Source organism: Gopherus flavomarginatus, chromosome 6, assembly GCF_025201925.1.
Source record: "Gopherus flavomarginatus isolate rGopFla2 chromosome 6, rGopFla2.mat.asm, whole genome shotgun sequence".
Lineage (NCBI taxonomy): Eukaryota > Metazoa > Chordata > Testudines > Testudinidae > Gopherus > Gopherus flavomarginatus.
The window spans coordinates 42,098,102-42,115,668 of record NC_066622.1 but is presented as its reverse complement, the minus strand read 5'-3'; the positions used below and the strand labels follow the sequence as shown (position 1 = coordinate 42,115,668).

Below are 17,567 nucleotides of genomic sequence, written 5' to 3'. Positions count from 1 at the left end.
GGAGACAGCTGTATCTTGAACTAATAGTCCATATCTCTTTCTATGTGATTATTATCATACTCTCTGTTACACTGGGGGCAAAGAGTTAACTCAGTCCTAGGAGATTTTACACATTACTAGGAAACTGACTTGAATTCAATTGTTGATGCTCATAAAATGGCTGTTTGTGAAGTGGGGGGCACTGCCTTTGGGTCAAACTGAGAGGCAGGGATGCAGTCTGCCTCACTGGCAGTCCAAATGCCTGAGGCATCAGGGGCCCACCTAAACTTGCAAGGAAAAATACAGGTTTTGGTAAGATAACATGTATAGGCATTTTTAATTAATTGTTTCCCTCTTTGTTTCTATGGTTAAATAAATGGTAGTTTGTTTTGAGCAAACTGTTTCTTTACTGCATTTTCATACTGATCACAAATGCTGAAGGGAAGTCTACCACAGTGGCCATGACCCAACTGGGCCTGCTGAGGACATGGCTGGTGAGGAGGGGTGCTGTGAGCTTGCAGCCTAGTCTAAAAGTGGGATGAAACAGAGGGATTCCACTGTAAGAGAAGTGCAGGCCTGTCCCTTGGAAAGGGTACCTGTAGGGGATAAGGGTGTATTCAGTCACCACTGTTCACATCCTAAACACAATTGGAATATGTAAAAATATGCTGTGTGATATATCTTTTGAAAACTAGTAACTCATTGGTCAGTAATATCATGGTGAAATTAATGTAGCAACATTACATGTAAAGTTATGAACATAAGCTGAAGTTGTGACTGAAATGTGTTTATCAGACAAATCTGAGGAGGAGGCAAACCAGTTTCTCGAAGACAAAGGACAAAGCAATACCTCTAGCCAGGTGTCATGAAAGTTGATTGGCAGTCACTTTCTAGTGGCCATTCTTTGGCAGCAAAGGAGGGCAGAAACAGATGGCTTTATATTTTAACAAACAGCAGCATGGAACCTCTTTCACCTCAAGAGCCGATGTCTCCATCCTCACTGCTGGCAGGAACTTTATCTAGGGGTGACTCTCAGGAAAATGCATTTCAGAGGATGACTGGACTATAAATGAGAGGGGTAAAAACACCCCAGGTATGCTCTCTCTCACTCTTTCACTCGAGAAGACAAAGGACATAGTCCTTTGGGGACTGATCCCGACTTAAAATATTTGGTCAGCAGTGTTGCAAGTAACCTGTGGTAAGAATTTTACCTTGAACCAAGTCTAGTTTCTTTAGTTACTAGTTTTATCATCTTTTCTCTTGTAACCATTTCTGACTTGAATGATTTATATTTGTACTCACTTAAAATCTGTGTCTTTGTAGTTAAACTTATTTTATTCTTTAATCAAAGCTAATCCAGTGTTGTGTTTAAACTGAACTGTTTTAGCTGAAGTAGCAAACTGCTGTACATTGACCACTTACAGGGGCTATGGACCTCTAATAACTGAACTGCCCAGGAGAGGGCTGGACAGTGCAGAACACATGTTTTTGGGGAAAATCCAGAACTGGGAGCATGTTGAGGGTCACCCTGAAAGTAGTAACCAAGGTTGGTGGAAGCTAATGCGTGGCTGGCAGGCGGCAGCTATATCCAGACACTCGGGGTGTTACCTGCAGGCTGGAAGGCTGTTTGTGAGTGGTACAGGTGGGAGCTACAGCAGCAAAGCATTGTGAGGCACCCAGGGTTGCAGGGCAGGTGGTGACACAGCCCTTCACTAGGCTGGATTGGATCCTGGAATGTCATAGGGTCAAAGGCACAGCTCTCCCTGAACCATAACATCATGTAATTAAAGACTATCATAGTGCATGTGTTAAAAGGAGACAAATTAAGGCATCATTAATTCTGGTACTTCCTAACTTTGGAGTGTTTGACGTTGCAACCTAAATAGCAACATTATTTTAATGTAGCTTTATTGTATGTAATGTCATATAGATTACAGGAAAACTATTTCGCAAACGTTTTAATGGTGGCATCTTAACTATTTTATTGGGACTAGTTTTTTTGTTCTGCATATAAAGTCTGTTACCATGAGCCTAAAAATGCAAAGCTTAGAAGGACAAATTTAAAATCTCTGAATATATTAAATAGCCTTTCTAGACATAAAATGACACAATTTTAATCTCTCATGACCTTCTGGAGCCAGAAGTGAATGCTGTATATCCGATTCTGAAGGGAGAAAGATCCCATTTCTATCCTGCTAGGAGTATGAGTTCTTTTACTGTTATATAGGTAAATAATATCCTTTCTGGACCTTGACACAACTTTTGTTGTCAGGAAATTCTGTATATGAGGGCAGAGGAAGGTAAAAACATTTTCTGGTAAGTTGATTTAAAAAAACAAAACCAAACCTTGAAATTGCTTACACTGGAAATTATTCTAAGATTATTAGTGGTAGGGGGAAAAGTTTAGGTGAGGTAACATAGTGGTTAAGATACTTGACTGAGATTCAGAAGATATGGATAATTCCTCAGTTGGCTATAGACTGTGTTCTTGAGCAATTCACTTAATCTTGCTGCACCTCAGTTCAGTCTGTGAAATGCGGATGATAGTTTCTACCTTACTAGGATATAATGAGGATAAATTTATTACCTTTCGAAAGGTGCTTAGATACTACAGTAACTGGAACCATAAAAATACCAAGATGGAAAAGGATATGATAAAATGACTTAAGACCTGATTCTTCAGTTAAGTCACCTGGGTATCATTTCTATGTAAGGAGGACATGGGGAGCTGAGGGGGAAGAGAGAGGGAGAGAGAAGGGATATTGCCTCTAAAGATTGGCATTGTCAACTTTATCTATGTTTATATGGATATAAATTTAGAAAAAATTGTCTTTAAACATCATCATTGCTCCACTGGCAGCTTTATGCCTTAGATAAATATAGAAGGAACTAGAACTACCTGTTTTCTTGGCTCTGTCTTGTGAGTAAGCTGCTCACTTTTGTAAAACAAAAGCTCAGTGGAGCTTGCAGTATAAATAGGGCACTATTTTTACTTTTTATACTGCAGTAAAATCTTGAGTTTAATTAAAGGCAGATTTGGAATATATCTGTTGAACAACAAAAAAAAAGCTGAAACATTTAACATAGCTAGAACACAACAGACTAAAAGCTGTTGGCTTAGCTCATACCACATATAGCTAAATCAACTCCACAATGGGGGCTGACTTGTGAACACTGGTAACATGATAAGTAAATTCCAAAATACAGTATTAAACACCTCCCACTCCTCAAGTCTACCTTTAATATAGCCCAGTCTCTTTTGGTGTGGAAGAGGAGACACAAATGTGGTAAACCCTAAATCTAAACTGCCAAATTAGGGAAAATGTTGTATTTGAAACTTTATGTGGAATTACAATTCAAGTGGACTGTGCAAATGGTTTTAACACAAGCATTTCAGTAAGATAAGAGAATACTATTACATTATGAAATAATAAACTCCAGATTATAGCCATTCATGCAAGAGAATTAGAGTACCTCTCTGATACTTAATTAGCACAAGGTGAGAGATGCAATTTTTTAAATGATAATTGAGATCATGCAATTATGAATGGAACCCTGTCTGGCCCATGATACATCATTACTTAATCTATTGTCTTTGACTTCAAACTTGTTTTGTAAGCACGGGCTGCCCAGCCTGTTTCCCAGTGTGGCACATTGGAGGAAGGGGTCTCTTCTTTGCCCAGCCCTGCCCTCTCTTTCTAAGGAAGGATAGTTAACCTTCAAAATGTCTAGCTTCTTTTTGCTCTTTTTCTGGCTGATGAATTTAGCCTGGGAGAGCCTAATATTTTGAGACTTGTAATCCATTACCTCCTTATTTCAATTCTTCGATAGCTTGAGTTGCTTCCATGAGTGAGGAGATCAGATCTAGTTACACTACAGTTTAGAAGTTCCTAGGCTCTATTTGGTTGCTGTGTTAAATCCTTAAATACAAGAACTTTGCCAGTTTATAAGTAGAAGTTTATAAGTACAAAGACAAACGGATTTGTTACTTTAAGAAAATGCATAATGTTCCTGTAGTTGCATGAAACTGACAAACTGGCGAAGGGCTTTTTCTGTGTCTCATGCCAGGATATGGTATTGCTTATCTGGTCTCCTCAGACACTCAGGGTAAGATGAAACTTGTACTCTTTTATAGGGTTGAATAACAAACAAAACTTTCAACCAAACAAATGGCTTGCTTTCGCTGCAATTTGGTTGATCTTATGTAACGTTTTGACCTACTTTGTTGACACCGATTCAAGATGTTATGTATTTATGTATTTCTATGTAAAATTTTATTTTAAGATATTTCCTTTTAAAAGAACCTGTCTGTTAAAATATTAAAAATTTGTGTTTTAGGAAGTTGTTCAGCTACCTTTGGACTTTGTAAAACAGCTTTGTTTAAAGATCCAGTCTGAGAGGCCAGGTAAGGATCCCACTGCTATAATTAAGATTCTTGCATTCAACTATAAAATGTTCAGTTAAATTGCACGAGAAAAAATTTATTTCTAAAATCTGATAAAGAAAAGTTTTTTTGATAAGTTACAATATCATTTAATCGTTGTTGCCTAGTACTTAAAGGGACACAGTCAACTTGAAAATCAGACTGTTTGGAAATGTTGTATCTATTGTAACTAAATTACTATCTATGAACAAAAACTGGAGGGAGAAATTGTTTCAGTTTGTTTAACATGTGCATTTGTAAGCACTTTGTGTAGTCAGGTTTTTTTCTTTGCTGAAAAGACCTTTACAAATAGTAATGGGAACAGAAAACTTGTTTTCCATTTTTGTAATGGAATTAAAAAAAAAATGTCGACATTTAAAGGTAACTGTGCCTTGGAGTTGGTCAGTTTCAAAAATTGCAAGTAGATGTTTGTTTTCAATACTTTTATAGAATCATAGATTATTAGGGTTGGAAGGGACCTCAGGAGATCATGTAGTCCAACCGCCTGCTCAAAGCAGGACCAATCCCCAACTAAATCCCCAAATGACCCCCTCAAGGATTGAACTCACAACCCTGGGTTTAGTAGCCAATGCTCAAACCACTGAGCTATCCTTCCCCCTGAGCTTTGTTTGAGGCTAGACATTGATAATATCTTACGTATTTTTGTTTCTGCTTTACTAGTGAAAAAGTATTTTATGTAAAATGAATCAGAATGTGGAAGTTGACTTGTATCTATTGTCACCCATAACTTAGCATTCATTTACTAAGAAGCTTGGGTTTTGAACCCTTTATCTGTAGTCTGCGTGAAAACTGAATCATGAGTGTTGTTCAGCTTCCTTGTTTCCACAATGAAATAGTGTGACACTTGTGAAGTAGATTTTCCTAGAATACTCACCATATATCATATTCTAATCCCTACAGGGGAAAATTGAAAAAATATCCCTCTTCTTACTGATTCCTCTTAGGCTTATGGGTTTTGACTAGTGTAGTCCCCTGGGGAATGATATGGTACTAAAGTCTATGTAAGATACAACATTATACTTTATGGTGCCTTCAATCCAGAAGAACTGGAATTGCTTTACAGATTAAGTACAGCACTCTCTGTACTACATTGCTGAAATAGATCCACCACTGGGGGTGGAATACAGAGCATGGTTTAACAGTGCCAGTAATACTACACAATAGTATTAATTAGCTTGGGAAATGAATAATTTAACTGAAATTACAGGAGAAATGATAGTAGGCTGCATTAGTTACTAGAATTGGAATTTAGCCAGGATGATGGGACCTAATCCTCTCATTTCTGAGGGGGGGCCCCCACACACTCAGAGCTCTCAGAATTTTCTTCAAAGTTCCTTTCCTTGCACTGACTGATACTGAGGGCTTGTCTTCACTACTGGGGTAAGTGGACCTAAGTTAAGCTACTCCAGCTACATGAATAATGTAGCTGGAGTCAACGTAGCTTAGGTTGATTTATCCCAGTGTTTTCACTGTGCTGTGTTAACAGGAGATGCTCTCTGGTCGACTTACCTTATTCTTCTCTGGGAGCTGGAGTACCAGAGTCGACAGGAGAGCGCTCTGCTGTCGATTTAGCGGGTTTTCACTAGACCCATTATATGGACACCATCTACATTGATTGCAGCAGCGTCGATCTCCCTGGTAGAGAAGACAAGCCCTGATTCTTAGTTATAAGACACTATCATGTGCTGTGGTTGTATGACAGCCTGATGAGGTCAAGTTCAAGTTGGGACAGCAGTTATGTTTTTAACAGGGAAATATTTCCAGTCAAATCTCAATGGCTTTAGAGGTTTTTCATACAGTATATCTTTCTAAAAAGACCACCTAATTTAGGTGGGAATCACTGATGTTTGAGATTTATGGGTCAATGTCATCTGGCATGAGGTTTTTACTCACACGTCTTTCATATTAAAGCCAGTCAGAAAGGCAGTATGGTTCCTTAGATATACAAGGCTTGCTTTTTGACTCTCGCCCGTCCCAGCTGAGTATGCAACATCTCCTTGATTTGAAGCTAACGATATTGCCATTGCTGACTTTTTTCTGTGTTCTGATGTATTTTAGTGTACTCAAGTCGTCTTCTGTTTTCTTCTGATTGTGTATTTTTCCTTGAAATGGAGCCTGCACATGTTGTTCCACCAGTATTTTCTTTTTGATCTGCTTGCAACAAACTTTCAAACAATTTAGTGTTTGTTCATTAAAGTAATTAAGCTAATCTTTGTAGAATTTACTCCTTTGTCATCCTTCCCCCTCCTTAAAGCAAAAGATTTTAGTAGTTTTTGTTGAAAGCTGTATTTCAGTGGCTGTGCTTTCAGTTGGAAGAATCATAGGACTGGAAGGGACCTCGAGAGATCATCTAGTCTGTAATGGAGATACAGGTCTGTCTCATCTTACGCTGGGGTTACGTTCCGCGGTCAGTGCGTAAAGCAAAAACCATATATAGTCAAAATTACATTGAGTGTAATGGCAGGCGGAATAGCTGCACTACAGGAACACTATTTAAATTATTTTTTTTTTTTTTTTTTTTTTTTTTGCTGATCGTGTAAAGCTGAATTCGCGCATGTTAAATGCACGTAAGATGTGACAGACCTGTATTCCTATCTCATAGAACTGGAAGGGACCTTGAAAAGTCAAGTCCAGTCCCTGCCTTTATAGCAGGACCAAGTACCCTCCCTGACAGATTTTTTGCCCCAGATCCCTAAATGGCCCCCCTCAAGGATTGAACTCTCAACCCTGGTTTAGCAGGCCAATGCTCAAACCAATGGGAGCTGTGGGGGTGGTGATTGCAGGTAGGAGCAGCATGTGGAGGGAGATCCCTGCCTGCGGGGCTGTGCTGCCCGCTTCCATGAGCGACATGGGTCTGGAGTAGTCAGGGAGTCTGCCTTAGCGGAAGCGACACTGCACCGCCAGAGATCACAATCGACTGGACAATCCTCTAGGATTGCCCAGTCGATCATGATCGACCAGTTGGTGACCACTCATCTAGACCATTCCTGACAGGTGTTTGTCTAACCTGCTCTTAAAAATCTCCAATGATGGAGCTTCAACAACCTCCCTAGGCAATTTATTCCAGTGCTTAACCACCTTGACAGTTAGGAAGTTTTTCCTAATGTCCAACCTAAACCTCCCTTGCTGCAATTCAAAACCCATTGCTTCTTGTCCTATCCTCAGAGGTTAAGGCCACCTTTTTGCTGCTGCTGTTTTTTTCGGTGGACTATCAGCCTGGACTTCAGGGAGTTTCTGCTACTTTAGAGAGGGCTTCTGTAGGAATTTACTGTTTGTTTTGGAAACATGATGTCAGTGTGAATCCCACTATATTTGCACGTGTGCAACATGCGTGTGAGATCATAGTATTTTGGATGGCTATATCCATCAGGACAGTGCATATCCCTTCTGCCTCCTCATTCACCCATACAAAGGCATTCTCCCTCGACCCTCCATTTGATCATACTACTGCCTATGGCAGCAAGACAGAAACTAATAAGTATCTGACCTGCTATTCTTTAGTTACAGCGAAATTATTCAGAATTCTCTACTAGCTGTACGAAACTACAACAAAAGGAACTCAGCCCATCTGAATTGATTTCTGATGGTCAGATTCTTTTGTGTGGGGTGGCACAACCTCAGCTGCCCTAGGCAGACTGAGTATTTGAGCTTCAAACTCTGGTACTGAGAGAGTGCATAATCTCAGTGCTTCCCTTACAGGAAATCTGTTCCTTCCCATCATCACCAGGACATACCTACCTCTATTCCCCATACTTTTTTTATCCCAAAAAGAAATGGAGTAGGGAGAACTTCATCCTCTCCTAGAGCTGAGGGAACTCAAGTTTTTATGCCATCTCAGGTTGTGGATGGTAATGTGGGCCTCAATCTTTCCATCTCTTCAGACTAAAGACTGGTTCATGGTTCTCAGCTTGCAGATCTATGCTTCCATGTAGCCATGCTTCCTGATTACAGGAAGTACTGCAGATTCACATTGGGTCTAACCACTACCAGTACATATTACTGCCATTCAGACTCCTTACAGCACCAAGAGTCTTCATGAAATGTCTAATGGTGATAGCAGCACATTCAAAGACAGGGCATCCATGTCTGTCAGTACTTAGATGATTGGGCTGATCAGAGGCAAGTCCCAGAGGGAGACTGCAACAGCTCTCGAGTATGCGCTCTCATTGTTCACCCAGCTAAGTTTCCTTGTGAACTAAGAGAAAATATCTCAACCCATTACAGATGATAGAGTTCACAGGGGCTATGATCAGCTCTCAACTAGCAAAAGTCTCCCTGAAGACGTGTTCCAGTCCAGTTGATTGATAATAGGTTACCCAAAGTGAAGTCCAGTTAAGATGTACTTACTTATCCCAGGACTACTAGGCTACATGTGGATGTATATATGTGATGCCATTTGTCCAGGTTCACCTGCGGTTCCTATAACTTCATGTGGTGTAAGGACCTCAGCTGAAGAAGAGGGTCACAGTCCCAGCTCAAGCAGGAACCTTGTTGGTGGTTATACTTCAAGAATGCCTGAAAGGAAATTTGATTCTCTGTACTCTCTCTGACAATGACATTCTTCATGGATGCATTAGGAACTGGGTGCAGACCCCATCTGAACCACCTGCACATGCAAGGCACCTGATCCCAGGACATCTTGAATCTCCACATAAACTTCCTGGAACTCAGGCCCATGATATTGGCTTGTGTAGCACTCCTACCTATCCTACCGAACTCCATGGTGAAGATATTGACAGTAAATACATCTGCAATGAGCTACATAGACAAGCAGGGAGGAGTTGGTTCATCACCCCTCTCCCAGGAAGCAATCAGGCTATTGTTGTGGTGTCATCAACATAGAATAACCCCATAGGTGCTGCGCCTTCTGGGAGTTAGCAACAGCCTGGCATACTTCTTCAGCAGGCATTTAGTAACCCAACCACTGGTGGTCACTGCAAAAACCCATCACAGGGCCAATATTCTGTCAACAGGGGATTCCCACAATAGATGTTTTTGCCACCAAATACCCAGGGTTTGCTTCAGAGGAGGCATGAGCCTGGGTTTGTTGCCAGAGACATTCCTGCATCAGTGCACTCAGGCCTCTTTTTTTTTATGTCATTCCACAGATTTCCCCCCCACCCCAGGGTCACATCCAAGGCCACAGTAATCCTTTTTTACTGGTTGAGGATAGTTATGTCTGTCAGACGTATTTCAGATTTTGCCTCACAACTATTTCCCAGCCTGTCTGAACATAATAATCCAGGATTGTGGTCAGATACTGCACCTAGACCTGCAGTCATTGCACCTGAAAGATTGGATGGTGGTTGGTTGAGCAGTACTGCTAAGAACTTCATTAATCTGTTAGGAGCAGTCTCCCAGAGCAGAAAGCCATCAACAAGGACGATGTGTTCCTTACAATAGAAAAGGTTCTTCATACGGACAGTACAACAATCAATGTCCAGAAGAGGCACTGATACTGAGGATCCTTGACTACTTGCTGCCCTTGAAGCATGTTGATCTAGTGGTCAGCTTCCAAGGTCCACCTCACAGCAATATTGGCGAGTTTGCTCATTCTTCTCAGTTCTCTTGATAGTATCCCATCGTACCTGTGCAATGTTCTTTCTGGTTACTGTCACTTTGGCAAGGTGTGTCAGTGAACTCCAAGCCCTCATGGTTGGACCTCCCTATAAATTCTTTCATAGAGTTATGCTGTGATCACATTTCAAATTCCACCATAAGGTAGTTGCAGAATTCCACCCGACCCAGTCGATCTGCCTCTGCCTTCTTCCCAAATCTCCACAGGGGGGGAAAGAAACGACATACACTGCATGTCTCCAGAACCTTACTCTATTGCATTGACAGGATCAAGCCTTTTAGTTTGTCTCGTCACCTCTTTGTAACCATAATCTGACCCTTCAAAAGGCCAGGCCATCTAGTCACAGATCCTCTAAATGGATCACACGTATTTCCATTTTATCAGATAGCTACAGAATATCTCTCTCTGAATGTTGTGACCATCTCTGACAAAGCACAGACAGCATCTTCAGTCTGTTTCAGGAGTGTACAGTACCTGAGATCCACAAGGCAGCAAAGTGACCTTAATCTAACATCATACTCTAGACTTAGCAACTAGATCAGATGTCACATTTGGGAGATTAGTGCTTCATTCATTATTTGACTAATGAAGCTGAAACTCCTCATTCCCACCATCCAGTGAGAAGACTGCTTTCCCGTCAGCTACAGTGGGATCCATGCTGATGCATACTCAAAGAACGAATAGTTATGCTACAGCAGGGGTTTTCAAACAGGGGATCGGGACCCTTCAGGGGATCATGAGGTTATTACATGGGGGGTTGTGAGCTGTCAGCCTCCACCCAAACCCTGCTTCGCCTCCAGCATTTATAATGTTAAATATATTAAAGTGTTTTTAATTTATAAGGGGGATTGCACTCAGAGGCTTGCTATGTGAAAGGGGTCACCAATACAAAAGTTTGAGAACCACTGCCCTACAGGAACTGTGGTGATTTGACTGTAGTTAGTATGGATTCCACAACTTGCCCTCTCCTCCCATTTTTCAGAGATCTCCCAATTGCAGATTGCAACGGAATGACAGAGGGTGTCAGTGGCTGCACCCTTTGTGCCCTCGCATAGGAGCACAGGGAGGTTCTGCCCCAATGAAAAGATTTAGACCTTGCACACAGGAGACTGTTGCGCACACAGTGGGATCCACGCTGTTTACAATATCTCCATCACATTTACTTTGTAGAGTAAGTAATAGTTCAGTCTTTTACATGAATAAGACATTAGCGAGGTTGGGCATTAGGAAAAGCTTCTGAACTGTCAGGGTGGTTAAGCACTGGAATAAATTGCCTGGGGACGTGGAATCTCTATCATTGGAGATTTTTAAGAGCAGGTTAGGCAAACAGGGATGGTCTAGATCAGGGAAGGGCAAACTACAGACTACGGGCTGGATCTGGCCCGTCAGGGCTTTCAGTCTGGCCCACAGGGTTGCCTGCGCTGACCCTGCGCTGCTCCTGGAAGTGGTTGGCACCACGTCCCTGCAGGGGGCTTGCGGGAGGGCAGAGAACTCCGTGCGCTGCCCTCGCCTGCAGGCACTGCCCTGGGCAGTAGGAATAGGGAACCAATGGGAGCTTTGGGGGTGGTATCCACAGGCAAGTGCCTGCCCCACTCCACCCCCTGGAGCCAAACGTGCTGGCCACTTCGAGGAGCAGAGCCAGGGCAGGCAAGGAGCCTGCCCTAGTCCCGCTGTGCGCTGCTGCCACCCCAGAGCTGCTCAAGGTAAGTGGCACTGGGCCAGAACCTGCACCCCAACGCCCTTCCCTTAGCCCCCTCCAGCACTCTGCAGCTCTCCTGCATCCCAAACCCTTGCTCTGAGCCCCTTCCTGCACACCACACCCCCTCCCACATCCCATCCTTCTGCCCCAACCCTAGATTCATGGCCCTGCATACAACTTCCCCACACATATGTGACCCTTGGGCCAAAAAGTTTGTCCACCCTGGTCTAGATAATGCTTAGTCCTGCCATGAGTGCAGGGGACTGGACTAGATGATCTCTCGAGGTCCCTTCCAGTCCTATGATTTGATTCTATTATTCCTGTATAAACAATATGTACTTGACTGGGTATGAAGACAGTACTTCTGAAACAGAGATCTGAATAATCACTGAGTGGTAAGATAAATTTGTTAGTAATGGTATTAATCTATTGGCAGGTATGTTAAATTCCAAGCAGTAAAAGTTTCTTACTGGGAATATATCCTTTGGTATAACTGGTTTAGATTTTTCTGTTTGCTCTCTTTCCAAATTTACTACAAATCCATCTCCACTAATCTTAGTAATGTTGGAAGCACTTGTGAAGAGATGTTTTAACTAGAGCTGTTGATTAATCTCAGGTAACTCACACGATTAACTCAAAAAAATTAACTGCGATTAAAATTTTTTTATCAAAATTAATTGCAGTGTTAAAAGAATACCAATTGATATTTATTAAATATTTTTGGATGTTTCAAATTTTTAAATATATTGATTTCTATTACAACACAGAATACAAAGTGTACACTGCTCGCTTTATATTATTTTTATTACAACTATTTACATTGTAAAAGTGATAAAAGAAATAGTATGAGGTGAACTGAAAAATACAAGTACTGTAGTGCAATCTGTTTATCATGAAAGTGTAACTTACAAATGTAGATTTTTTTGTTTGTTACATAACTGCACTCAAAAACAAAACAATGTAAAACTTTAGAGTTTACAGGTCCACTCAGTCCTACTTCTTGTTCCGCCAGTTGCTAAGACAAACAAGTTTGTTTACATTTACGAGAGGTACTGCTGACTGCTTCTTATTTATAGTGTCACCTGAAAGTGAGAACAAGCATTCACATGGCACTTCTGTAGCTGGTGTTGCGAGGTATTTACATGCCAGATATGCTAAACATTCATATGCCCCCTCATGCTTCGGCCACCATTCCAGAGGCCATGCTTCCATGCCGATGATACTTGTTAAAAAAATGTGTTAATTAAATTTGTGATTGAACTCCTTAGGGGAGAATTGTATGTCTCCTGCTCTGTTTTACCCACATTCTGCCATATATTTCATGTTATAGTAATCTCGGATGATGACCCAGCACATGCTCGTTTTAAGAACACTTTCACAGCAGATTTGACAAAATGCAAAGAAGGTACCAATGTGAGATTTCTAAGGATAGCTACAGCACTCAACGCAAGGTTTAAGAATCTGAAGTGCCTTCCAAAATCTGAGAGGGACAAGGAGTGGAGCATGCTTTCAGATGTCTTAAAAGAGCAACACTCCAACACGGAAACTACAGAATCCAAACCACCAAAAAAGAAAATTAATCTTCTGCTGGTGGCATCTGACTCCTGATAATGAAAATGAACATGCGTTGTTCTACTCTGCTTTGGATTGTTATCCAAAGCAGAGCCCATTGTCAGCATGGACGCATGTCTTCTGGAATGGTAGTTGAAGCATGAAGGGACATATGAATCTTCAGCGCATTTGGTATGTAAATATATTGTGATTCTGGCTACAACAGTGCCATGTGAACACCTGTTCTCAGTTTCAGGTGATATAAACAAGACATGGGCAGCATTGTCTCCCGCAAATTGTAACCAATATTGTTTGTCTGAGTGATTGACTGAAGTAGGACTGAGTGGACTTGTTTGGTTCTAAAGTTTTACATTGTTTTGTTTTTGAATGCAGTTATTTTTTGTATATAATTCTACATTTGTAAGTTCAACTTTCATGATAAAGAGATTGCACTAAGTACTTATCTTTGGTGAATTGAAATACTATTTCTTTTGTGTTTTACAGTGCAAATCAGGGTGGATTTCATTTAAATCATGATTTAAATCACTAGTCAGGAAGACTTGATTTAATCCTGGATTTCTACATAAAAGTGCATTCTTGTGTGTTGTTATAACCTTAATACAACTCAGAGATAGATGAGACCCAGACTGAGTCTCTCTTTTATGGTCTGCTGCCATTATAGGTTTTCCCTTCTAGTGAGAGAATGGTATGGTAGATCTCAAATCAATGAAGGCTACACCCAGAAAGACCTCAAGACTTCTGGAATATGCTGCTCAAACAGTTTCCCTTTTTCTCTACTGCCTGTCCCTCCCTTCTCACATTTATCTCCAGACTGCTTCTCCTTGTCCAGATCTATTCTGCCCCTAACAATCTTCTATTCATTGAACTTTTTGAAACTTTGCACTTTTAGAGAGACGTAAGGGACTGCAGAGGGACAATAGGGTTGAGGTCTGTTATTTCTCACCTCTGTATATTTATTTTAAAACATTTTTGCTGTTAATAAGCATGTTATCTCTGGAGACACAAATCCACAGCTTGAGAACCTCAAAACTAAGCATCTCTGATGGTATCTTCTAGACTGAGCACTGAGTCCTATTAGGTAGATAGAAAGATTAACCTAGATAATCTATATAGAAGCCCCTGGAGCCCCATAAGATTGGGTCCCTAATCCATGAACTATTGGAACTCATTTACAAAACTTTTCTTAAACATTACATGAATATCTTGTCTCATACTACAGAATTAGGATTTATAATCCCTATTCCATGATGAGATATCTTTGAGCTATAATGTATCTTTAGATTATTTTTTTCCTCAAAAAGCATTTAATGAAAAATGGTTTTTTTTTAATCATTGATTTTTATCTATCTGGTTCAAATATTGTAATAAAAAAATAAATATAAAGTGAGCACTGTACACTTTCTATTCTGTGTTGCAATTGAAATCAATATATTTGAAAATGTAGAAAACATCCAAAAATATTTAAATAAATTGTACTCTTAACAGTGCAATTAATCACGATTAATTTTTTTAATCACTTGACAGTCCTAGTTGCAACCACTATAACATCTAATCAGTTACTCCTGAGGGCATTCTGCACCAAAAATTAAAAATTCTGTGCCAAAAAATTAAAAATTCTGCGCAATTAAATGTGGAGGCTCCAGCATGGCATTGAGGCGCACAGGCCACTGGCTGCACAGAGGTGAGAGATCATTGTGCAGCTCCCCCCTTGCCCCCCTGGACATGGACTCAGTGGTGAGGCTGCACCCAACCGTGACACAGTGCAAGGACTGGGCCTGCTCCAGAAACACCCCTCCCCACACACACATGCCAGGTGCATCAGGTGTGGGCAGGCAAGCTCAGCAAGGCAGGATTCAAGTGTGGAGGGGCTTAGTGGGGGAGGGGAGGGAATCCAGGTGTGGGTTGAGAGGGTTCAATGGGGGCAATCTGGGTGTGGGCAGGTCAGTGGGGGATCTGAGTGCTGGGGGGAATCCGAATGCACAAGGGCTTATTGAGGGTTCTGGGTGCAATTTTAGTGGGAGTCCAGGTGAAAGTGGTTGGGGTGCAGCGAGGGACTGAGAGGGGGGGAATATAGAGCTTGGTGGGGGGTCTAAGTGTGGGAGGTTCGGGGGGGGGGGTCCAGATGCTGGGGGAGTGGGCTCTGGTATTGGGATTCAGGTGTGGCTGATTGGGCCTCGGTGGAGTGGGATCTGGGTGCAAGTATCTCGTTGGGATGGTCGAGGTGCAGGGGGAGTGGGGCTCATTGGCGGGGTTCTGAGTGTAGGGGGTGAGGATCAGTGGGAGGGTCTGGGTATGAAGAGGTCTGGATGCATGAGGGTTGGGTGGAAGGAGGAGCAGCTCCCTATACAGGGATCTGTCTCCTCCCCCCGCCCCCCGCTGTGATTTGGAGTTACTTGAGAGAGAAGCAAAGGAGCAATTTTGCTTCAATCTCAAGCCAAGGAGATGTGATTTCCAGCTTTTGAGGAAACAAAGCAAGTTTAATAGGTCCCGAAAGAAGCTGCCCTTGGGAAGGTTCCTCTTCAGAGCTATATAACCAGTAGTATTGCACTACTCAGGAAGCAGAAGTTAGAAGCATAGGCCAGTGGAGAGCCACCATGGGCAAGAAGTGCAGCTCTGGGAGAAATCTGGGGATGGGTCTGAACCAGCAGGGGAAGAGGAGGTCCTGTCTTCCCCTGCCCACCCAGGGCTAGCAGTTGAGCCTGGCACAGGGTTGGGAACAGGTCTTTTCTCCAATCTTGTCCCATGCCCCATAATTAATCTTTCTGCTGGCTGCCTGGGGCACCCAAAACATACTGCTGGGGAGGGTCACATGACTGCTCTTGTGGCTTCCCTTTTCTTCCCTGTCAGTCATTTTTCTGTGGGGAACAAATCTGCAGAAGACATAATTTCTGCGCATATGCAGTGACACAGAATTCCCCCAGAAGTAAAATTCAGTAGACAAGTGGTAAAATAACTTTGCCCTTTCTGAGTGCTGCCACTGGGTCTACATCCTGTGAAACTGCAAAAGTTGGTAATAAAATGATGGGAGATACCCCATTGATAGTGACTTAATTTTGAACTGACCAGTTTTGATTTAACCTTCCAGTATAAAAAAGCCTAAGGAACTACATGGCAATTGTATACTTAGTATTCAACTTGGAGTTAGGTTTGGTGGAAGAATCAGCATTTCATCAGCTCCTGTAATAATTTTAGTGGTTTTGGAACAGCCCTGTTTGTTTTATTTTTGTATCCCTGACTTGATGAATATTTATTGATCAGCCCTCTAAAGCAATTTTCTTATCTATACCCTCAGAGACAAGTGAGGAAGAAGCTGGATTTCATGTAAACATGTAACAAAGAAATCATCATTGTCTCTTGGGTCCTAGCTACTGCTTATACACTGAACTTCATTTTCTGAATTTAGGAAGCTCTTCTGATGTGGTAAAATTCTGTCTAATTTCCCTCTTCCTCCATTTTTCTTTTTCCGGAACGTCTGCAGTCAATATAATTGTCCCATAATTGCAGTGTTTTCCCTTCTCCACTATGGATCCAGCTCTGAGAGATGTAATGGGTCAGAGTCCTAGGGGCTGATGAGTGTGTGTCTGGGGTGGGATGGGAAGAGATGATTAGTTAAAATTTCATTACACTTTATGTAAGTAAGCTACGCTCTGGGCCTTGTCATGATTCCTAGAACAGTCTTCAAACAGGAAGCGGACATTGTTTCTGAAACAGGAATTATGTCGTGGTTTATTAAGATGTGACCATTTTCATTTTGGAAAACAGTTGTGTGTGGCTTCACTTCAGAAGCGCCTCCTGTTTTGAAAAGGCTGGTGACGAGGAATGAATATACTGACTACATAGAAATAATAGGTAATTTATGAAGGATTAGGTTTTTGTTTCCATGACATTTGTGATGACTTTTAGAAATAAAACTGAGTAAGTTGGATGCTCCCAAGAGTGCAGTTGTATTCTGTTCTGAATGTGGAATAAGTGTCTAATCCCCTGTTTCTTCAGTAGTGCTCCCTCCGAAAGTGTCCTTTCTTGTTAACTTCTGTAACTGTTCTGTTACAATATGTCATGCTGTTAGATTCTTCAGTAATAGAAGTGTGGCAGAATATGCTTCTCAAGAAAATTTAGAAATTATGCCTAGTGCTGAAGAAAATTCAGCTGTTCAAGCCCTGTCTTTCTGTTGATCACTATGCACTAGTAGGGATGCTGCATTTGGTGAGCACCAAAGAGATAATTATTAAACACTGGAAGAATATCCCTTGTCTATGCTATGGCTTGTAATTATATTTGAAACGGTCTATTATAAA

General features: G+C 41.5%; 1 protein-coding gene across 3 annotated transcripts in view; it reads left to right on the top strand.

Moving 5' to 3' along the window:
- IPPK (inositol-pentakisphosphate 2-kinase) overlaps positions 1 to 17,567 on the top strand; it is a 104,028-nt gene that overhangs the window by 66,177 nt on the left and 20,284 nt on the right. For 2 of the 3 annotated variants that reach the window (XM_050957824.1, XM_050957826.1), the window contains 2 exons: positions 4,318 to 4,384; positions 17,035 to 17,121. In XM_050957824.1, the coding sequence (XP_050813781.1) occupies positions 4,318 to 4,384; positions 17,035 to 17,121 (154 nt within the window). The remainder of the gene's footprint in view (positions 1 to 4,317; positions 4,385 to 17,034; positions 17,122 to 17,567) is intronic. The other variant, XM_050957825.1, reaches the window with a different exon arrangement.